Source organism: Antechinus flavipes, chromosome 1, assembly GCF_016432865.1.
Source record: "Antechinus flavipes isolate AdamAnt ecotype Samford, QLD, Australia chromosome 1, AdamAnt_v2, whole genome shotgun sequence".
NCBI classification, from domain to species: domain Eukaryota; kingdom Metazoa; phylum Chordata; class Mammalia; order Dasyuromorphia; family Dasyuridae; genus Antechinus; species Antechinus flavipes.
The window spans coordinates 440984416-441009122 of NC_067398.1; the positions used below are offsets into that span (position 1 = coordinate 440984416).

General features: G+C 31.5%; 1 protein-coding gene across 1 annotated transcript in view; it reads left to right on the forward strand.

The window, feature by feature from the left end:
• The window catches only part of IL7 (interleukin 7), a 30530-nt gene extending 24393 nt beyond the window's left edge, over nucleotides 1–6137 (forward strand). The window contains exons 5-7 of the mRNA XM_051973583.1: nucleotides 270–344; nucleotides 802–849; nucleotides 4359–6137. Coding sequence (XP_051829543.1) covers nucleotides 270–344; nucleotides 802–849; nucleotides 4359–4478 — 243 coding nt within the window. The 3' untranslated portion in view covers nucleotides 4479–6137. The remainder of the gene's footprint in view (nucleotides 1–269; nucleotides 345–801; nucleotides 850–4358) is intronic.
• The last annotated feature ends 18570 nt before the right edge of the window (nucleotides 6138–24707 follow it).

The following is a 24707-nucleotide window of genomic DNA, read 5'->3' on the forward strand; positions in this document are numbered from 1 at the left end:
TATGTGTTGGGAAGTAAACGTAAGAAGATCGGAAAGGAAGGAGGAGAATAGGTTAAGAAGGACTCTGGATGTGAAACAGGAATTTTTATATTTGATCTAGAAGCAATAAGAAGCCCCTTAAGTTGGTATCCTGTCTTCAGAACTATGAACCAAGCTAATATTATAGACCATTTTTTAGCACTAAGAAAGATCAATAACAATAACAAAAAAAAACAAGGTTTGATCATCAGTAAAATAACCATGACACATTTTCATTTGTTTTGTTTTAGGAAAAAGAAAAAAGAGCAGAAAGAAAGATAGAAAGAAACCATTCTATCAGTGAAGTCTCTCCTACCAAGAATTCAGTAAGAATTGATCTTATCATTCTTCTATTTAGCCTCCTTCTTAAGATCATGTCTTTAAGTCCTCAGAGACTATATATTATAATCCATCTTCTTTTGCCCCATTCTTTGATTGGAATCAGAGAAGCATAGAAGCCAAATGGCCATCCCAAATTCACATAGGTCATGACAGAAATGGGATTTGAATCCTGGTCAAGGAACTAGAAATCCATTTCTTTTGCCTTATATCATACTCCTTGTGAAAAGTGATCCATTTCTATGTTTCACCTCAATTTTGTTTTTCTGTACATGATTCATAAAATATTCCTTGTGAGTTTCATTGTGAGCTAAAAAATTACCCTAATTAAAAGAGGCCTTTTTTAAATTTTTTTCATCTACTTACTTAAGGCTAATATTAGATTCTGTCATTCATACAACTTTTTTGCAGCCTTATTGACCATTACACATTTTTCTTCCCTAGGTGAATGGAATAGAGAAAAAAACAGGAGGACCCTGCTTTAAGATCCTGGTAAGAGTTAATATCTTTATTTTTATCCTATTTTCTTGAAAGAAACCCATTTTTTCTTTAACTTTGTTTTTCTATGTATAATTTATAAAGGATTCTATATGATTTTATAAAACAAGTAAGAATTCTGCCTCGTTAGGAGGATCTGTTTTTGAACTGCCTTATTTTGAAACTTGGCATTTTAAAAACTGGACTAGAGAGAAAGAAAATAAGGATGTTTCCCCCAACAACCTGTTAGAAATAGAATCTTCATGCCTAACTCTATGCCATACTCATTATACCTTTCAGGATTCACACTGGGCTAGAAAAATCATCCCCAAAATACTCCTATGACATCTCAAGCCCATAGAGAACATACTACATTATACAAGTCAAATCCATTGCTTTCAATAAGCTTATTAACTGCAGCTTATTAACAGATAAGCTCAGATTGGACATGCATTAAAATTAAAAAGAGAATATATAAGGAAGACAAAAGAAAAGACTATGTTCCCAAAAATAAAGAAAAAATTTCTCTTTCTCCTTTATTTTTATATTTTTAACATTCATCTTTGGTTTCATGGGAAAAAATGTCATAGAAGTGATGTTTATATAGCATAGTTGACTTAGCTCAGGACCTCTAATTATAAAGAACATAGAAATTCTGGTTCCGTATTTATCTTTGAGAACTTTTCCTAATGTGGTATTGGTCATAAAATAGCCACGCTTCTCCCCCTAATGTCCCTAGATCTCCTCCAAATCTAACTTGTGCAAATTATGAATGTGATGACATTCAGATTTTTTGTCTGCCAGCCTGTAGCCTTTTATAGATCCAATGTGGAATTGATCTTTTCCATCCCCTTTCCTTTTTTGCTCTTACAGAAATCTGGATCTGTGTCTTTGTCTGCTTCTCTTCCTATAGGGCCCCCCCATGGGGCCCTTCCTTTTTCCCCTTTAGTAGCAGCTTTCAATCCTTTGCAGTTCCTTCATGATAATTCTCTCTTTTAAAAAATCATTTATTAATTTTAAACTAAAATACAGAATGAGAAAGAGAAAAAAATTTCCATGTACTCAGCAGAATGTAAGAAGAGTCAACATAAAGAAATAAATTTCCATTTCACTAAAACTTACATAATAAATACAATACATTGTTTTCAAAGCAACCCAATTTTTCTGTGCTTCTTCTGGGTTTTCTATTGTTCTCTGCTGGGCACTTTTTATTTTGTGTTTTTCTCCTCCCCTTTTGTCCCCATCTCCTTAATATAGAAAAGGCTATATTTAATATGAATATATGTGTATATAGAATATGTCTATACATACACACATATACGTGTATATTTGTATACCTATCTATAATTATACATATATATATATATATATATATATATACACACACGTATATGTTCACACACATATATACTTTTGATTTATCATTTCTTTCTCTGGAGGTGGACAGTTTCTTCCTTCATAGGTCCAAGTCTTTCCATGTTTTTCTAAATCAACCAGCTCATCATTTCTTATATCACAACAGTATTTCATTGCAGCCATGTCCCATCTGAGAGATTATCTGTGAAAGTTTTTTCCCCTCACATTTTCTGCTTTCCTTCTAATCTTGGTTTCACTGGCTTTATATATACAAAATATCTTTAAATTTAAAACAATCAAAATTATCTAGTTAACATTTCAGCAATGCTCTTATCTCATAATATGAAGTGTAGTACTACTGATTAGTAATTGTTTCTATTTGATTTTTAAAGTCCTCTTTTAAGTTATTCCAATAATTCTTTTTTTGTGCTTGTGACCATTTGGTACTTCTCATTGAAAAAGGAGTGGTTTTTTTTTTCAGCTCCACTATCTACTTCTTAATATGAACCTAGATTTTCTATAGTTTGGATTCTTTCTCCTTTTTTACTCATTTTTATTTTTATTTTGTTTTATATTATATTTCTCGTCGTAGGAAATGATGCCCTAGATCTCAGATATTTCTTACTGTTATCTTCTGAGCTCTGTCCTGAAGCTCAACTATGGGCATTCCTCTCCACCCCACAGTTGGGGCTCCCAGCCTTGCTGTCCCACAAAAGTTCTTGTTCCCTTGGTTCCTCCAGTGCCTGGAAACTTAAACTGTCCTCTCTGCCCTGGAACTGAAACCAGGGGCTTTTTATTTCTGCAAGTTCCTCCAGTCAACTGGCTCCCTGCCCCTCTGCTATCCCACTCACCAAGTGTATTCTAGTTCCTTTTCTCCTGCAACAATAGGTTAGGACCACTTCTAGTCAGTACAGTGTGCTTGGAATCTCTTGAAGATATCCAGTCTTCTCCTACTTCCTTCCAACCCCTACACTGTTTTTGTGACAAAAGTTCCTGAGGCTGAGACTATCTTCCAACACAGCTGCTTTCAGGTCTTCTTTGTTGACTCCCTGGAGTTGACCTAGAGGTGTTTGCACTTCACTCAGATCTCCACCTCTGAAGTTCAATTCTTTCCTGGATGTTTTCTCTTGTCTTAGGAGGACAACTGCCTTACTTTGACTTTTGTTTATTTCTGCTGCTTTACATTCAGTTTGAGGCAATGCGCTATCTTTTCTTATGGAGAAAATTAGGAGAGTCCTGGGTTTTCTGAACCTCTTCCACCTTCTTCCATGACCATTCTCAATCATTCAGCCTTCATTTATAATAAGTGTATTTCTCTAGGTGCAAGTATATGTATACACACACATTTATAAATATATGTATGTGTGTGTATATATATATATACCTATATAAAATTTATATATACACACTTTTAATGTGGTACATTTTATATGTATTACCTGCCAGCCAGTCTTCTAGAAATGAATTTCTCCATATTTAGTGTGACTTTTCCTGGATATGAGCAATTTTTCACTAGTAACACATGGTAGAACTGATTATCTACATACCTGCTCTACCTACTGGTACAATACATACATACATACATACATACACATATATATGACTTTCTTAAGTATATGCATGCACTCACACACATATATATGTAAGTACCTATATACATTTATGTATATTTGTATCTATATATACATTTATGTCTGTGTAGATATAAATATATATATATATATACATGTATATATATATTTCCTTAAGTTGGAAAGCAAAGAAAGTTTCCCCACTTAAATACTCCATATATCAATAAAATTGAAGTTCTAGACCCTATTTCTATTTCTTTTCCTTTTTATGCTAGGTCTTTACAAACCTTAAAAGTACTACACAAATGCTAGCTATAATAAAAACAATACTTATTGTTGTTGTTGTTATTGGGGATACAAAGACAAAAAAGTAATAGATAGCATTTCTAGAGTGCCTTAAGTTTTACCCAGCACTTTATGTATGTTACCTCATTTGACCCTTAAAATAAAATGATGAACTACTCCATTATCTTTGCCAAGAAAACTCTAAAATGAGGTCACAAAAAGTCAGAAACAACTGAAATGACTGAATAATAATTTAACAAATAGTTTAATTTTGTTTTATGTGAAGATAAAAATTTTCATTTTTCATTATAGGGAGAAAAATCTTCAAAGGAACGGAAAAAGAATAAATGTTTATGTTTAATACAAAAAATGTTATCTGATGTTAGCAATTGCTGGAGGAAAATTTTGAACATGAACGTCAATGGGCACTGAAACATCTGTGATGGCACAGAAACCCCATGATTTGATGACCTTTCACTTGCATTCTTGGAGTGTTTATCTGCCCACATCGATTCTCCATCAGAAGCTACTGTATTTATCCTGGCAAAGCTATGGTACCTTAAACAAGTGACCATAAATTCCATTCAACTCCACTGCAGGAACCACTAGACTGAAACAGAGGATGACAATTCACAATAAAAGCTACTTGATAACCACCTGGACATAAATGCATCTGCCTTTATTCTGGAACAGATTACATGTGCAGAACAACAAAACACTTAACTTTCTGTGCTCTCTGCTGCAATCAGTTGTAAGAGTTTTGTTTTTTGTCTTTTATTGCTCAGCTGAAGACTTAAGACAAAGAACTAAAATAAAAATAGATTTTGTGCAACATAGAAAAGTACAGGAGGATTCCCAATTTACATTTAATTTCTTTCATTAGACAATTCCAATGACTCTTTTGCTTCCATTCTACTGTATGGAGTGGGTGGAAAGGGCATCTTCAGGGCTCCAAGACATGCTTCACATCTGACAGTGGGACACTAATAAATGCCCAGGAGAACAGGAGAGTGCTTACTTTTTTTAAATAAGAGAGCAGTGACGCATAAAAGCCACAAACCAAAGAGCTTCATGAAGCAGAAACTATTGACAGAGAGAGAACAACTTGAAAATGAAATATCAGTCTCCATTCAATTCATTTCAAAAAGTATTTGCTGAGGACCTGATCTATTCAAGCTCTTGAAGGAGTCTGTGAAAGATGCAATGTGCCCAGAGAAGTGAATTGAGACATTTTTAGGAGAGGGAGGAGTACAAACTGTCAGAATAGTCAATTTTGACCTTTATGTACATAGCAAAATTTATCTAAGTAACCTTGATATAGTGAATATTTTTTCAGAGAATAATATATATTGACATTTTATTAATGATGTGTACATATTTAATTTTGACAATATATCTTTGTATAAATATATTTTGATAGGGTTCATATAACTTTATTACTTTGAATAACATTACTTCTTTCTTAATAAAAGACATATGCAATAATATGGTATAATAATTTATTTTCTGTGATTAGCACTTGTTCTTATATGAGAGAAAATTAAATTAAACTAGGCTTATCTTTTACTACTCCCCAGTCCATACCCTTCCTCTCTAATCAGGTAATAAAGCAACAGAGCATGCTGATTCAACCAGATACTGTGTCATTGTGGAAAGATCACTGGATGTCAGATGACCTGGAGTTCACATCTCATCTCTGTTGTCTATTATTTATGTGCCTTGGGCTAAATAATGTAGTGTCTTTGAATTTCTGTGTCTTAATTAATCAAATTAAGATTAGATGATTTCTGAAATTTGCTCCATTTCTAAATGACTCTTAACATGTTTTATTCCTGCTATTATACCTTTGGTCATGCTATTCTTACTGCCTAGAATGCTTTACCTGCAATTTCTTCTCAGTCTCAACAGGTCTATGTCAAGTTCTGCCTCCTGCATGATATTTTTGATCACCATGATTCCCTCCTAATACTTAGAGTTGCATCTTATTTTTTTTTATTTTATGACTATGACTTTTCCATTTAGTACTTAATTGTAATTGTTTGCATTGTTTGATAATGAATTCACAAACCTTTAATAAACATAAATATCAAATGTTTTGTCATATTGCTTTCTATTCTTCTCCCTACAGTGCCTAGCAAGTAGACTGAATAGGTTTTCAATTGAAAAATGAGTTTTATTTCTCTTCAGGCTATCTTCTTGACTATCTGGACTTTCTCTACTATGCCATAGAAACTTTTTCACCTTGGAAGCTCACTTCATTGCTGGACTTCACATAATCAAAGTATGCTCTGCCACTAAATTTCTCCCTTTGTATGTCTCCCTTCTAAAACTATTTTAAGGAATCAGTTTGTATTGTTACATATTAATATAATTTCCTCAAAGCAGAGAAGTAAAAGTTAATCTAGATCTGGATACAAAATGAGGTAACTAATTGATGGAGGATATAACTAGTATACAAAGTGTACCATCAGGCAGATTTCTCCTTTTCACATTTTTCCATCCTGAATAAATTTTTTTTAAATGATGCTCACAACAGGAGCAGCATCAAGATCATTCAGTAAAAGAATCACAGCTTGAAGTATAGAAGTAGGGAGAAAGGATTCTGAATCTGGAAAGGTGGCTTTTAGCCAAATGATTTTAGCTTACACTTCCAGAAGCATATCACCACTGTTAGAAGTGAAAACTCATTTTTGACAAAAGAAAGAGTGAGAAGTGATGAACTCTGATTACAAACTGAAGTATGTCTTCTCATTTTTAAATTTGTTTTGTTTTGTTTTATGATAATAGAGACTATGGAAATGTTTGGTATGATTTCACTTGAATAACTGATATATTATTTGCTTTGTAAATGGCTACAAGGGGTGGAAGGGAAAGAATATGGAGCTCAAAATTTTAAAAGTGTTAAAAATAAATATTTCCTTAAAAAAAAAATGAGCTCATCCTAAAAAAAAATCGACCTTTTTATCTTGCTTCTTTTTTAATTTTTGTTATCATAATTGCTTGATAATTAGCCAATGTATATTTTCTCTTATTGCACTCAACTGCTATGTTCCTGTTTAATTTATATGAGAAAGTCTGCATCAATAATGACAATATTGACATTGAATTCATTGTAATTGCCCTTTATATTGCAAATGGAAGTCATTTCTGCCATTTGCATATTTATATTTGTGTTATTCTCTAAGTATCACTTAGATCATTGCTTTTTGAATTAATGATATAATATTGGATGTCCTCTTCAATTTGGTCAGTTTGTTGAGTATAATTATTATGCATTAATATATTGATCAGAAGAGAAATAAGTTATTTGAAAAGTAATGTTTGCAAAAGAAAATGTGGTGTTTTGGGAGGGGTTATTGGGAAAAAAGCCAACATCTTGTACACAGCAGAACATGAGAAAATTCAATATAAAACAATAAATTTCCATTTCAAGAAAGCCTACATAATAAATACAATACATTGTTCTCAATTGCCCAGATTTTTTTGCATCCCTGTAGGTTTTTTTAGTTTTCTGCTGTTCTCTTTATACTTTTTTACCCCTCCCTAAATAAGGCTGCAATTAAGAGCAGATGTGTGTGTGTCATATATATATATATTTTATATATACACATGTGTATGTATGTGTGTATGTGTCTACATCTACATGTACATATATAGATATCTATAAACATACACATATACACTCATACACATATATGCAAGACCATATTATGTTTAATGCCATCTGTTTCACTGGAAGCGGGTAGCATATTTTTTTCATATATTTTTCTAAATCAACCAGCTCATTTCTTTAAGCAGCGCAATATTCTAATCCAAACACATCCTATAAGAGAGATTGTCTATGAAAGTGATTCCCCAATTATTCCGATTCTTCTATTTCTAGCTATTTAGGTTTATACAAGAAAATGTTAAGTAATCAAAATTGAACATTTTATACATAAACAATGCTCTTACTTTATCATATGATCTGATACTATTGGATCTACTTCCTTTATGTCTTTTCCTCTAGTTTCTTTAAAGTTCTTGATCTTTTGTTATTTCAAATTAATTTTGTTATTTTTGTCTAATCCAGATACTTTTAAAAAATTAACTGGGATAATATTAAATAGATCATATAAAATTGTTATTTTATGTATTTTTGTGTGAAGGTGTAAGCTTTACCTACCCATGAACTATAACTATTATTTCAATTGTTTGGATCTGACTTTTTTGTATAAAAAGTATTTTATGTTTATATTCACATACTTCCTATGTCTGTTTTGGCAAGGTATTTTATACCATATAGTTGTTTTAAGTGGTCTAAACAATATTGAATAATATTATTGACACATAGTTTCCCTATTTTTTCTTCTTTTGATTAAATCTATTTTAGCTTAAACTTAAGACCATGATTACTACCTCTGCTTTTTTTGCATAATAAATTCTACTCCTGACCTTTATTTTATCTTTATGTATATCTCTTTTTATAGCATTTCCAGAAAAAAACATGTTGTTGAATTCAAGGTTTTAATAGGCTTTCAGTTTCCAATTTATGGGTAAATTCATCCCATTCATATACCAAGCTATAATTACTTTTGTATTTTCTTCTTTCCTATTTTCCCTCACTGATACTTCCCAACCTATCCTTTCCCCTCCTCACTCCTTCACTTACCTTCTACCTACTACTTTGTCATCCTATTCCTTAACCTATCCACCCCTCCAAAAACCCCTCCCTTATCTTCTCCTCTTGTCTTATCTGCTTGCCATACTTCTTTCTGAATTTAGAAAATATATATAAGATATAGATCTATATGTATATACAAGTAGATATAATATATATGCAATGATGTTTTTAATCCATTCTGAATCCATTTTAGCACTACCCCCACCTCCCCTCTACCAACTTCTTCTATATCAATTTTTCCTTTCATGCCTCATTTGTATGAGATAATTACTCCTTTTTAATCTCTCCCTATACAGTTTATCTTTTTAGAATCACCATATCATAGTCAGCTCAGTCTAAACTTTTCTTTCAAACTACCCAAGTAATAATGATAGTTATAAAAGTACTGATAATATTTTCACATATGAGAAGTAAATATTATCATCTTGTTAAATCCCTTATAATTGGTCTTTAATGTTTAGCTTATATTTCTTCTGGATGTCATATATCAGATTTTCCCTTAAGTTCTGTTCTTTTTGTCACAAATACCTGAAAGTCTTTCAGTTCATTTTGAATATCTTTTTTTTTTTCCATTCAGGATTGTAGTTACTTTGCTGGGTAAATTTTCCATGGTCATAACCTCAGCTTTTTTGCTCTATAAAATATAGTACTCCAAGACCTTCAGTTCTTCAAAGTATAGCTGCTAGATCTTTTATAATCCATTTTAGCTCTATGTTATTTAAATTGTTTTCTTTCTTGTTGCTTTTAATATTTTCTCCTTAACCTGGGAGTTTTAAAACTTTGCTCCTGGGACCTCCAGTGGATCTTTTTTCTATTTCTGCTTTGCCTCCTTATCATATAACTCCAGAGCAATTTTCCATGATAATTTCTTGTAATATTGTATCAAGATAATTTTTAATCATAATTTTCAGGTAGTCCAACTATTTTTATACTATTTCTACTTTATTTATTCTCCAGATCAGTTATTTTTCTAATGAGATGTTTCACATTCTCTTTTTTTCATTCTTTTGGTTGTTTTTATTATTCTTTGCTATCCCTTTGAATGTCATTAGCTTCCCTTTGTCCAATTCTAGTTTTCAGAAAATTATTTTTTCCTTATGTTTTTGATTCTCTTTTTCAATTTGGTTGACTTTTCTTGATTTTCTTGGGCTGCTCTTATCTTTTTTCCTAAGTTTCCTTAATATTTCTTGTTTGATTTTAAAGTCATTTTTAAGTTCTTCTAAGTACTCTTTTTATGCTTGGGATCATTTGACATTTTTCATTAAAAAAGGGGTGAGCCTTTTTAGCTTGACTGTCTTCCTCTGAATCAAAATCTTCTCTATCCCTATGGTAGCTATCTATGTCGGGGTTTTTTCTCCTTTGCTTACTCATTTTTTGTTTTATTTTGTTTTTTAGCAGATATTAGTATAATCACATTCTAGTACCAAGGTATGAGTAATAAATGTCCTAAGCCCTAGGTCCTTCTATTATTTTCTGAGATCTGTCTGAAGTTCAATCTTGGGCTATCTTCTTTACTACTAAATCATAGCTAGGCCCCCCAGCATTGCTGTCCCACAAGTGGTTTTGCTCCCTGCAGTTCCTCTGATGGCTGTAAACTACAGCTATCATCTCTATCCTGGAATTCTGCAATCTTGCATATGCCAACAGCTAGGGGGGTTCCCACCTCTCTTCTACTATACTCACCAGGCCTATGCTAGCTCTTTCTCCCTCACATCAATCCCCTCTGGGACACATCTGGTCACCAGTTATGTTTGGCATTTCTCAGCAGTGGAAAGTCCTTCACTTTTCTCCTACTCAGCTGTCAGACTCTCACACAGGCCATGAGATGAAAATTTCTAAGACTGAGGCTGCCTCCCAATCCCAGCTACCCCAAGCTTGTGGTTTGTTGATTCCACAAAGTTGGCCTAGAGTTGTTTCCACTTCAGTCAGCCGGAATCTCTGTCCCTGGAGAGTGGCTCTTTCCTGGGGTTTTCTCAAGTCTCAAGGAAAACAATTATTTTATCCTGACTTGTTTATTTATGTTGATGTTGCTCTAAATTCCTCCTTAGGCAATGTTCTATCAGTTTTTTTGTTTTGTTTTGTTTTGTTTTTAAGGAAGAAATTTGGAGAGCCAAATTTTTCTGGCTGCTTTTGCCATCTCCCCAGAATCATCTCATAGTCTGTGAAATTTTTAAATAAGAAGAACACGTATCCTTTAGTTTAAGTGATTGTCTCAAAGAATAAAAATGAGGACTGTTATAAGGGCATTAAATAGATGAAAATCAGAGCTGGGGATCATTTTGTTTACCCAGTTAATTATCTAAACTATTAAGTCATTCAAAAATATCTAAAATATCTCTAATTGGCTACAGGAGATAATACATAGAAACTGATTTACTTACTCTTTCTTAAGGAAGAAGAATTGATCAAGAAAATAAGGCCCTTAAAGTGTCTGATAGAAAGGAAGTTGAAGAGAATATTTGGAGCCATCTCTGACAAAGGGCTATGTCTGACCAGGAAAATAGAAAATATCTAGGTCCACTGTATCAAAAAGGGACTTATGGATTAGTTCCCCTGAATCTTGCAAAGGAAAACTACCTGTAAAAAGGGAAGGACTGCACAGTGCCAATATTAGCAATTTTCTCAGGACAGAATCCTTATTCTCCTGGAGTGTAGCACACAATTACTACAGGATTGGCATCTAAGACATTTAAGAAAGAAAAAAAAATGAATTGTTTAATGAAGTGTATCAGAGGCCCATCATCTGAATACCTGCAGGCTGTAAGGAAAAGAAAAAGGAATCACATCAGGAATGTTGGCAAAAGCTCAAGTAATCCCATGACCAAATTTGGCAATCCTATTCAGTACAAAGCAGAATTACTACCCAAATCCATGCAATGGGTGGATAGCCACTAACTTAGATTTCTAGGAAGACAAATGATATTCACTGAAAAAGCAAGCATGACCAGATTGATCTCAGTAGACAAAGGACTTTGGGATTAGATTGATTTAAGTAGTATCCCAAAACAACTATATTATACAAAGAAACATTTGTAGGGAGCCTCCACTCCTCCACTAAGATCAAGGCTGGTCCCGAAATCCTCCAGAGAGCTAGTCCAGACACTATAAACATTGACTTGTAAGAAATTAATAAATTATGGATACATTGTCTAGAAATTGTAAGAAGGTTCATCAAACAGCCTGACTTGGCAAAACTTTAGTCCTAGTCATTTCAAGAACACCTTCTCCTATATACATCAAAAAAACCAAGCTGAAGGAGGCACTCAGAATATTCAGAGTTGCAGAAAGAAATACATAGAAATCTTGTAAAAGGTAGAGCATGATTTTGTTATCAATTCCTTATTGGTCTATTCCATCTCATCACACAACTCCACATAGAGATGGAAATAAAATTTGAAGATGTGGAACTCCCTGTCCTAAGCAATAGAGCACAATCTTCATGATCTAGTAATTCCAAAAAGGCCACTGGGAAAAAGTGTTTTTCAGCCTTTTAAACATTTAACTTTGGGAAATGTTGAACAACAAAATAAGCTTGAATTTAACTTACATATTGAAATTTCACTAAGTGTTTGCTGTTAGTAGGTCCATTTAAGATATTAACAAAATGTTGAAAATAAACTACTTCCTAGCTGTGGGATTCTGGGCAAGTCATTTAACCTCAATTGCCTCAGCAAAAAAAGAAAGAAAAAAAAAACAATAAGCTATAAGGTTTTAACTGTATATTTTGACTATTCATGCAATTTGTGTAAAGATTTGTGAAAACAGAGGCCAAAGTGGGGAATAAATTTCACAAGGGTTCTAAGTTTTTCAATAGAAGAGAAAAAATTCAATTTTCATAATTTCATGGATCAGAAAAAATGGAAATGGTTGAGGCAGAAAAAATCAAAAAGAAAATAGATGTATTCTTACTATATCATCAAGAGCAATCTGTAGGATATTTCTGACCAACTGCCTACCATTTTGGGAAAGATCTGAGAAAATTTTCTTCATCTGAACATCTCAAAGAACAGCTGCTACTCCTTACAAATGCCATCCTCAAAAAGTAGCTCATATGTACCAATGAGTAAATGTGGTACAGAAGTATGCAAAGTGTGTGGATTATGTTTATGTGTATAGATTGCTAGACTTTGAACAAAGAACCACAGTGATGTGATATAGAATTATCACTGGTGTGAAAAGAAGTCAAGAAGCTCTGGATTATTGATCAGGTAGCTGGAGGTTCTCCTTAACTGTTCCTAGTTTCCTATAGCAGAAGAAAAGAAGTCTGATTTCAACTGCCTGGCTGGCTGGATTTATCAATTTGTGTATATTCCTCAAGCATCATATTAGCACCTGACACTTTCTAAAGATTAATGAAAAAAGTAATTCAAGATATAAATGGGAAGCAATGACCAATTAAGATTAACGTTATGGTGGTAACTAAAGAAGAAATAAAGGTATATGTAATATCAAGTGCAATTAATTCCCCAATAAACAATCAAAGCACATGAGCTGGCATCCAACTCTTTAGGAAGACCATGGAAGAACACTAAGGAAAAGTTGATAAAGGTCTTGGATTGTCTAGATCAAAGTTTCTTAATGTGAAATCAGTAAATCTTTTTATAAATATTCTGAAAATTATATTTTAATATACTTAGCTTCTTTCATAATCCTATTCTAAGGCATTAAATGAAGCCCTAGTTTTTATCAAATTGTCAAAAGTTTTCACAACACAATAAAGTTAAGAACCATGGTCTATGAGAAAATGGTTAGAAACTTTCCATTGACCAGTGAAATATATTTTTGACAGAAGCTATTTGACTTATATAAAGCACATAGCATCCCAATGAAGTTTGTGAACTGACCAAGAGAATACAAATCCTTCTAAGATGCTCATGTCCATAGAACCTTTGAGAATTAATGATTTTTCTAGCTCTTTGTAGGTATTATCAAAAAAATTGTTAAGAAGTTGCATTGTTCAATGACTGAAAGACCTCAGTTGTGCATAGGTGACTAAAGAGATCTAATAGCATATGGGCAAGAAATTTTTTAAAATTGTATTAATATCTACAAAACTCTTGGAAGACTGATAGACAAGTAGATTATAAACAAGTTTTCAAAGATTCACCCAACTACTTGACAATTCATCAGTGTTGGATTATTTAGATCTAAACAATCTTTTTTCGTCCTACATAAAAGTCCAGCCCAGAAGACACGGGGAAAATCAAGAGAGTGATTGTTATTACAAACCAGTCAAACCAAGAATTCTGAATGACAGTGAAACTTATTATACCACAAACAAGATGGAATTCTTGGCTTTGAAGTGGGCTATCACTGGAAATTTTAAGGACCAAGAGTATGGAACGAGGTTGCAAGTGGAAACTGACCAGTTCACTGACTTACATTCTAATTAAATGATAAATTAAATAGTGCTTGTCAGATATGGGTAGCAGAATTAGATAATTACATAATCAACATATGCTATCAACTAGGATAGAGTAATGTGAATACAAACACTCTGTCCAAAGACCACATATGATAACTAAAGTAGGAATAATAACAAGAGCAATTCCCTAATAGATAAATGGTCAAAGAATATGAACAGTCACTTTTCAAAAGTAGAATTCCAAAATATAAAAAATACTCTATATAAATAATGATTAGAAGAATGCAAATTAAAGCAACTTTGGGGTTTCTCTTCATATTCATCAGATGGAAAATTTGACAAAAGAAGACAATAAATGATGTAGGAACTTTGGAAAACATTAATGAATTGGCAGAAAAATGATAAATAGATTCAGTCATTCTGGTAGATAATTTAGAACTTGCCCAAAAGAGTTACCAAAAAAATGTGCATTTTCTTTGCCTTATCTCTACTAGACATATACTACAGAGAAATCAAATAAAAAGGAAAAGGAGTTAAAATATTCAAAGTGAGTTCAAAATATTTATAGAAGTTTTATTATAGAAACCAATTTGCTTAGATGGTTAAGTATGATGAAATGGACAGTTTCAGAGAAAACTGAGAAGACATTTATGAACTGACAGATAGAGGGAGAACTACACACAAGTAAAGGAGCAATTTATAAAATGACAATAACACTATAGAGCAAACCAATTTTGGAAGATTTCAGTACTAAGATCAACCCAAATTATAAATCACAAATTCAAAAGAAGGAAGATGAAGCATGCTATTCTGTTCTTGACAGAGAGGTGAGGAATTTAAGATGCAAAGACATTTTCAAACAGAATTAATGTGGGAAATTGTTTTTATAGGTCACTGAAATTATGTATTGAGGACTTTACTATTTAAGGATAAAGTTTTTTTTCATATTTGAGAGTATGGTAGTATGAGGGACAGAATATGCCACATTTGTTTCAAAAGAATTTATTGCTATTCAGTGATGTTGCTTTAATTCAAAGCTACTAAAAAATGTGTTCTACAACCTTAATTGAGATAGATTTGTAAGTGATATCACTGTTATTGGGGATAAAAAGGATGTATTCATTGAAAAAATAATGTGCTAAGTTTATAGGATATAAAATAAACACCATTTTAAAATCATTGACACACAGACAATATGGTGAATATTTTAAAAACTGTGTCTACTACATGGATTTTGCATATTTATTGCAAATTATACCTTTGAGATTGTTACCTGGAATTCAGGGTTGGTCATTCTTATTCTCTTAAGTGCTAATGTTCAAAAAAAAAAAGTGCTAATGTTCATTTTGATGCTGTTCTGTATAATTCCACATATCAAGTATACTATGGATGATTTTGCAAAGGATTAAACTTTCTGATATAGGGGAGAAATTAGAGATTGATCAGTATTTAGCTATTTGAGTCTTTTGAGAACTAAAATACAGTGACTGAACACTTAGTACACCTTCTTCCTAAAGGAGGAGAGAAGAGTAAGCAAGAGACTATGCAAGTTCAAGAAGACTCTCTTGAGAGACAATGTAAATTCAAGAAGAGAAATCATAGAGAGAAAGCATATGAGCCAAGCTACTCTGTGTATGTTCTGTGCCTTCTCAGTAACAAAACCAAGAGAAATCATATAATATTTTAATAGATGCTGGAAAAGCTTCTGACAAAATATAGCACTCAAAGCCAAGCAGAGAGAGATAAAAAGAGAAATTCCATTTAAAATAACAATATAAAATACTTGGGAGTCTACCTGCCAAAAAATACCCACTATAAAGCATTTTTCTCACAAATAAAGCCAGATCTAAATAAATGGGAAAATATCAATTGCTAGTGGACAGACTGAGTTGATAGAAAAGAATGATTCTACTTAAGTTAATTTACTTATTCAGTGACCAATCAAACTACCAAATAATTATTTGAATAGAATTTTTTTTAATTACAAAATTCATCTGAAGAAGAAAAAGTCAAATATATCAAGGGAATTAATGGGGGAAAAGTAAAAAAAGATCACCTATCAATACCAAATCTTAATCATTTAAGATTTAATGATATAATAATTAATTATATAATATAATTATTATAAAGCAGCAGTCATCAAATAAATCATGTACTGACAAACAGAGTAGTGAAATCAGTGGAATATATTAGGTAAACAAGACACAGTAGTCAATTACCACAACAAACTACTATTTGATAAACCTAAAACCCTCAACCTTTGGGATAAGAATTCACTATTTGATTAAAAAAAAAACTGCTGAGAAAACAGGAAAACCATAGGGCAAAAACTAGGTATAGATCAACATCTCACACCATATACCAAAATAACATCAAAATGGGTATTTGATGTAGACATAGAAAGTGATACCATGAGCAAATTAGAAGAGCAAGGCACAGTTCACCTGTCAAATCTATGGAGAAGAGAAGAATTCATGACCAAACAAGACACAGAAAGGATCATTAAATGTAAAAATAGATAATTTTGTTTATATTACATTAAAAAGGGTTTATACAAATAAAATGACCACAACCAAGATTAGAAGGAAAGTAGAAAGCTGGGAAATAATTATTACAAAAAGTTTTTTTGATAAAAGTCTCATTTTTCAAATATGGAGTCAGATTTTCAAGAGATAATGGAGTCAAATTTACAAGAGTGCAAGTCATTCCTCAAACAATAAATTGTCAAAAGATATAATGGGCAATTTTCAGATGAAGAAATTAAAGCTAACTATAGGCATATAAAAAAATGCTCTAACTCACTATTGATTAATGTAAATCAATACAACTCTGATGTACCACCAAATACCTATAAGATTGGCTAATATGACAAAAAAAGAAAAATGATAAATGTTGGAGAGGATATGGGAAAATTGGGATACTAATGCATCATTCATGGATTTGTGAACTGATCGAACCACTCTGGAGACGATTTGGAACCATGCACAAAAATGCAATCAAACTGTACATACCCTTTGATCCAAAATTACCACTACTAGGTCTATATCTCAAAGCAATCATAGAAAAGGAGGAAATGACCTATCTGTGCAATACATATGTGTGTGTGTGTATGTGTGTGTATAGTGATGGCAAAATATTAGAAATTGAGGGATGTCCATCAATTGAGAAATAGCTGAACAAGCAATGGCATATGAATGTAATAGATATTATTGTGCAATAGGAAATGACGAACAGGCAGATTTCAGAAAAATGTAGAAAGAGTTCTATGAATTTATGCAAAGTGATATAAGCAGAACCAGGAAAACATTATACACAGTATCAGCAACAATGTATGGTGATCAACTAGGAATGATTTAATGTTTTTTAGACAAGTACAAAAGACATACAAAGGAAAATGCTATCCATATGTCAATGTGCATTATTCTGATGTATATAAATCAATAATGGTAATATATACACATACCAGCAGATATAAATGTTGTACTGGAAAGTACAGATGAATGGCTTGCACTTGAGTGCTTGGTTACCACCCTTTCCTCTCCCCCTCATCTCTGGACTTTTAAAAATTTTACTTAACCAAAATAGATTATAAAAAATAGATCATTTTTTTTTTTACCATAGATCAATATAATGAACATTCCGGTTCACTCAGACCCTCCTCTGCAATGATGTGAAGTCTATATCAGAAGAAAAACTAAGACTATAATTCAAGAAAGAGCTGGCTTTTAGGGGATACTTCTTTCTATCCTTTTAAAGGAAGATAAAAAAGTATCCCCAAAAGCTTTTATCAGTTTTCTGCTACAAGATGTCTAATGGCCTTTCTCAAGTCTTCCTCTTTGCCAAAGCTCAACTCACTTTTTACTTTCTCCTTTCAATTTCTCTTTTTACTTGTTGTTCCTGTACTTCCGATCTAGCTCTCCTGGATAAATCATAGCTGAAACTGGGGATACCATCTCACACTCTTGCTCTTTTTTTCACTCTAGAAGTTCACATTCCTTTCATTTACAGACCGTGTTTCCTCTTAAGAACTCTCACAGATGATTAAATTTTGTCTTCTGGCTCAAAAATGGAAACAATCTCATCTCCTAAAGGACTGAGAGGGGGATTCTTATTCCTCTGAATTACAAATCTCATGATATCAGTTTCCAGACCAGTTTCATACACACATACACACACACTCCTATGACCAAGTTTGATTCATACTAGGAATGCAACAATGGTATTTATAAAAATATCCACTAAAATTAAACAAATTAAAAACAAAAACATACATCTATCTCAATAAAACACTTCAACAAAATCCAATATTAGTTTACGCCTCAAATTCTGCAAAACATAAACAGAGCAGATACACCAGAAATTTCCCTAATAAACATAGGAGTAAAATACAAGGATATGTCCTCTCTTCACTAGTATTAAGTAAAGTTCTAGAAATGCTAGCAATAGCAATGACAAGGGAAATAAATTAAAGACATATATATGTATATAGAAAAGTCAAAACAATTCCTATTTATTGATGACATGACTGTTTATTCAGAAAATTCTAGAGAATTCGCAAAGATATTGAGACAATAATTAGTGCAAAGTTGCAAACCGAAAAATAAACTGAAAAACTTCAACAACATTCTCATATAATAGCAAAATCTAAGAGTCAATAATAGAAAGGAAATTTCAATCAAAATAATTACAAACTAAATAAAATATTTGAAAATCTATTTATCAAAGCACACTCAATTCTTGCACTGATTTAATTATAAAATGTTTCTTAAGGAAATGAAGAAATGGCATAATAGCTGGAGGAACATTCAGTACCTTTCCTAAAAGTAAATGTTAAGCATTGTACCAGTATATTACTAATAAATCTTTTATGTACACATATGCCATACTATAATTTTCATGATTATTCAAGAAATCTTTTGAATCATAACAATTAAAGTTATACATGTAGATGTATCTTTGGACTTTGATTTTGTTGTCATCTCTTCTTGACTTCTGATTTTCTAAAACTAAGCTTTTCCTACCAGTTATAATAATTGTCAACAAAAGTTATGACACTATATACGAGATATCCATGTGAAAAATCTCCCCCTCCACATCTGAAGCATGTGAATAGTTAAGAATGCTTCCTTGGGGCAGCTTGGTGGCCCAGTGGATAGAGCATCAGCCCTAAAGTTAGGAAGACCTGAGTTCAAATCTGATCTCAGACATTTAACATTTCCTAGCTGTGTGACCTGGGTAAGTCACTTAATCCCAATTGCAAAAAAAAAAAAAAAAAGAAAAAGAAAAAGAAAAAAGAGAAAAAAGAAAAGAAAGCTTCCTCATAGACAGGCCAAAGGCCTATGAAAATAAAGAATTAGCAAAGCTAAATTTCATCCCTATTTAGCAATATTGATCTTGGGGAATGTGAGAGGAGAAAAAAGTTGAAAATTCCAGCTAACACTTTAGATGACAGATTCAGGATTATACATATATTGACAACTTAGAAGTTAGGGTTGAAGTAAAAAAAATAAACAACAATGATAAAAATAAAAACTTAAATGGGTTTAAAAAATTAACTTCACAACTATAATATTTAGGCAGGGAATAGACAACAATTTATCTGCAAAAAATTTGGGCTTTTAGTGAACTGCAAAATCAATAAGTGTTCATACTATGGCAAATGGCTGTGAAAGTCAATCTATGAGGCCCGAGTAATGAGATCATACACTCCTCCTTATTGTAGATTGTTAATCCTAGAGGGAATTTTTTTTCAAGTATTTTGTAAACTAATCAGGGTCACTGATGTCCCTAAAAGACTGTGAAACCTTTCTGTTAGATATCTATTTCATTTATTCATTCAATACATTTCACCCCTACCCCTAATCCAAGCATTATGGTTAGATGTTCTTGGGGGATATAAAAGATCAATAAGACATGATCCCAGCCTTGAAGGGATTTATCTTCTAGAAATTTCAATCACATGTTCAAATAAGATAAATAGCAGATGGAATCTGTTTGTAGGGCTGTTGATATCTTTAAGGCAAATAATTTTTTAAAGTAGCCTCTAAAAAGGACTTTTAAAAATTTTAATCTTGAAAAATATAGCCCACCACAAGGTCTAAAAAATTATCAGAAATGTATAAAATTTTACATTAAGCTCTCCTAACACTCAGAATTACGATGGTCAAGTGAATATCTATAATAGAGTTAGGTCTGGTAAAATAAAAATTATGTATTGTCATCTATTTAAAATGTTTTTGGTAATTATATTTCTGATAATATAGAAACAAATGGAATTTTAAGAAAAAGCACTGTGTTGACAGTTAAGAAATTAGGAAAAGAAGATAAATTCAAATATTTATCTTTATGGTGTCAGGGAGGGATGTGTTCTGTAATGATCCATAAATATTTATGAAGAAACTATGGAGAAGACTTAAAAGAATGAAGTGAAAAGATAATTCTTTTGTAGAAACTCTAAACTGTGTAACTACAACTATATGAAAATCTATAAAGAGTATAAGAGAAACTGATGAGTATGGCATATTTTGAATGTTCCTCTGATTACTGACTGCAAACAAAACCAAGTTAATCTTGAGGAGAAATATTAAGACAGTTCCTCAAAGACTTTGATTAGGATCTGGAGTGAAATCAATGGCACAAGAGTTTGGGTTTAGGCAAAAGTATATTAAGTACTGGAGAAGTCATGACTTGTAGAAAGCTGATATTGGTTATATACAAAATGCTGCAACTATGTATGTTTATTACTGTTTTGTTAATCAATAAATTAAATGTATTCAATAATTTTTCACAATTATAGATAAATGAGAATAATTATTATTGGAAAAGGAGATCCACTAATGGGTAATATCTGCGGGGAATTCAAACTAGAGAATGCAATGCTATTAATGAAAAACAAATTATCACACCATACCAATAGTTTGCTAGGGAACTTGGAAGGATAAAATTAAACACAGTGAGTAAAATGGCAGGATGAAGTTGAATGACTATAAATGAGTGTGGCCAGATCATAAAGCAAATAGTACTGTATCCCAACTTTCTTGCTATAACTACCCAGAATTTGCAGTCTGGCAAAGCTATCATAGAAATGAGTCCCCTCTACATCAATGTAAGGACATAAAGCATGACTTCATGATGATCATTACTATTTAATACATTTTAATGTTATTAGTTTTCTAAGGTTTCCAAAGTACTTTACACAAACCATTTATCCCTTAAGAGATTAGTGTTTCAATTTCATTTATGGAGAAACTGATTTTAAAGAAAAGATTGTCTTATGCAGGAATAAGGAATGAGAGTCCATTTTTCTAATGAATATAAGACTAGCACCCTTTCCTTTGCATCACATTATATGGATTTAAATTGGAGACACTAATTGAAAGCAGTATTGGAGATCTACTTAATATAAAGCATAAAAAAACTAAATTTGCTAAAACAGCAATATTTAACTTGTTGAATCCTTCATCCATACTGTATCATTTTCCAACATCTTTACCTCGTTATAACACTCAGATTCCACTTATAGGTCATTAAGCAAAAATTGTGTATGCCTATTTCAATCATATTTTCAGTAAATACCTCATAATTTAACAAAAATGAACTGAAGTCCTCCATTTACTTTTAGGATCTATATTTTTGGTGTGGGTAATTTCTCTCCAGGCAGATCATAATATCTCTATGTATTGGATTTATTTCTAACCAGAGAAAAACTTTTTAAAATTAGCTAAGGCAGTGATGACAAGATTTTTACTCTCTACCAGGCATTACTAGAAATTTATTGCAAATTAATAATTTGCCTCATTCAAGCAATGTTTATTATTTAACTTAGAAATAATTAAGGCATATTTTTATATTTCAAAAGGTTTCCTTCAACAGAATGCTGCTGTGCTTCTATTAATTGGTTAGACAAGTGTACCAATCTATTCTTTAAAATCGTGGCACTCTTTGTCATAATAAAATATAGCTTCAACTTCAAAAATCTATGATCATTAAAAACAACTGCCTAAACAAAGATCACTTTTTCTTATGTAAGAATGAATATTTGAACAAAACCAAAATAATATAAAAAATAAAAAATTAATGCCAAAATGATTTTTTTCCTCTGGTAAACTAATGTTGATATACATATTTATGAAGGTGATTAAAAAAATAAAATGATATGTTTCATATCTTTATTGCAGGAGGTCAAACACATCATACATTATTTATAAAAAGTTACAGTAGACATTAGACAATAATTATCATAATCTGACAAACTAATAAATTCCAGAAGACTACACAAAGGATTTTTACATTTGCAGTTCAAGCTTAAATTCGTTATCTGTACTATAAGCATATATATACTATAAAAATAAATAAAAACAAAATAAATGGTGCACAGCTGTGGGATAATTTGTTAAAAATTGAAGTACAGTATTGCACAATAAATCAAACAGAGTGATATATGTTTATGATTATGGAAATTCTAAAATGAATTTAAATACATTGCCATGGCATGTTTCATAATTCATAAATATATTTTTACCTCCTCACATTTCGTAATAATCTCTTTGGACTCTGGAAAAACAATTCCTTATCAAACCATTTTCTCATGCATTACATTTAGACTTTTATTTGGTACTATAAAATTCATTCTGAGAAACGCATATGCCAGTCTATCTGATTTAACCCATTTAGCTCTACTTTTAATGCAGAGAAAATTCTGCTTTAACAAAAAGAAAGCAAAAAACCTCAACATCATTTTCAAACTTTGATAATTTACAATATGTATCGCACTTTACATTTTACAACTCTGAAAAGTAGGAAGTGCAAGTGTTATAATCCTCATTTTGCAACTGAGGAAACTGAGGCTGAGAGGTTAAGTGACTTGCCCATAGTCACACAGCAAGTAAGTGTCTGAGGCAAGATTTGAAGTCAGATTTCCTGATTCCAAGTCCAGCACTTTTTTCACTATGTCAATCTGCCTCTTTATTCTTCTTAATTTGGGTTAAAAAAAATACCTGTATTAATAATAGGACAGAAACTGATCAAAATTAAATTCTAAAATGTGCATCTTAAATCTTAATTTAACTACTAGGTAATAATCATCTTTGCAGATCTGTACAATATATTTTAATTTTTCTATATGCCAACATTTTGTATGTAATTAGCTCTAAGCATTCATAAAAACAGATAATAAAAATCAGGAAGGATTTATTAATGGATAGGATGACAGTTCTTCTTTCCCTCTTTATAAATCTTTAATTCTGAGCAAATCATAGAAATTAAATATCTACATTCTAGAGAATAAAAACCCCAAGATGCTACAAATATCCATCTTAATTTCCCAGAACAGAACAACTCTACACTTATATATCCAAAATCTAATCTCAAATACACCAAAATTTTGCTTGTGATTAGCCCTATGCATTTTAAAGTATTATTGAATTTCCTTAAATTTGAATAAATTAAAAATACTGTAAAAATGTTAAAAGTGGCAGCATAAATGATACCATTTTCAACAGAAGTTAATTATCTACTATATGCTATTGGTGACAATTGCATACAAATAATAATTGGTGCTAACTATGTTATGGAGAAAGCATAACTAAATCCTTAAAATGAATTCCTAACATATAACTAAGATACAAAATTTTTTAAATTCCGTAATAGATCTAAGTTATACATTAAAAACCTAATTTTATGGTTAATTACTGATTTGCAATATAGATTGATATTACAAGACTGAGCCCTACAGGAAAAATTAGTAAAAACTAGATTTGTGTTTCACAGATAAAGGATAACGGTACTTAAGGATGTCTGAATACCTACCAGTTATAATTTATAGCTTTCTATCATTCAGATTTTATATCAACTCTGTATTAACCTTGTTATGTTCTGACATATATATTGTTTCTCCCATTAGGACATAAACTCCTTGGGGACAGGAATTGTTTTTGTTTTTTTCTCAGTATCACTTAGTGTATATATATATATATAAGTCTTAGCAAAGAATTTGATAATTGCTTCTTGACTAAAGGTTCCTGAACTTGCACCACTGAACAAACTACATTCATAAAAAATCTGTTAAATATTTTCGAATGAAATAAAAAAATACTTTAAATATTTTTGGATGAAATAAAAGTAAATTTTAAAAATCAAGATACACATTGGAAATTTGTCAAAAACAAATTATTATTTTTATATTACTTATTGTGGGACAATACTTTATAAATATTTATATAATCTAAATCCACAAAAATGAAATTTTCAATTAAAATTTTTTCTCAAGAATGAAGACAGAAGAGGTATAAAAAAAAGGACTGAAGACACAATTGTGATCAAATAAAAAGGATAACATTACTTTCTTGAGCTCTTAAAGAATGAAAGTCCTTACTTAAAAATAATAGTTACAAAATTCTATTTTTTCCATTTGGATTATTCTGATAGTTGCAAATAAGTATCTCAAAAAGAAAATTCATTTCTATTTTCAAAGAATGCACAAGCATGTTTTAAATCATGTTGTTAAATAGATGTTTAGAAAAATGGGCAACATGAGTGTGTGTCTATTTTAATAAATTTTATTAAATTAACTGTAATGGCAAAAAGGGAAGATAATCTGTTAAAACTTTAGCCAAAGATATTCTCTTCAAGTACA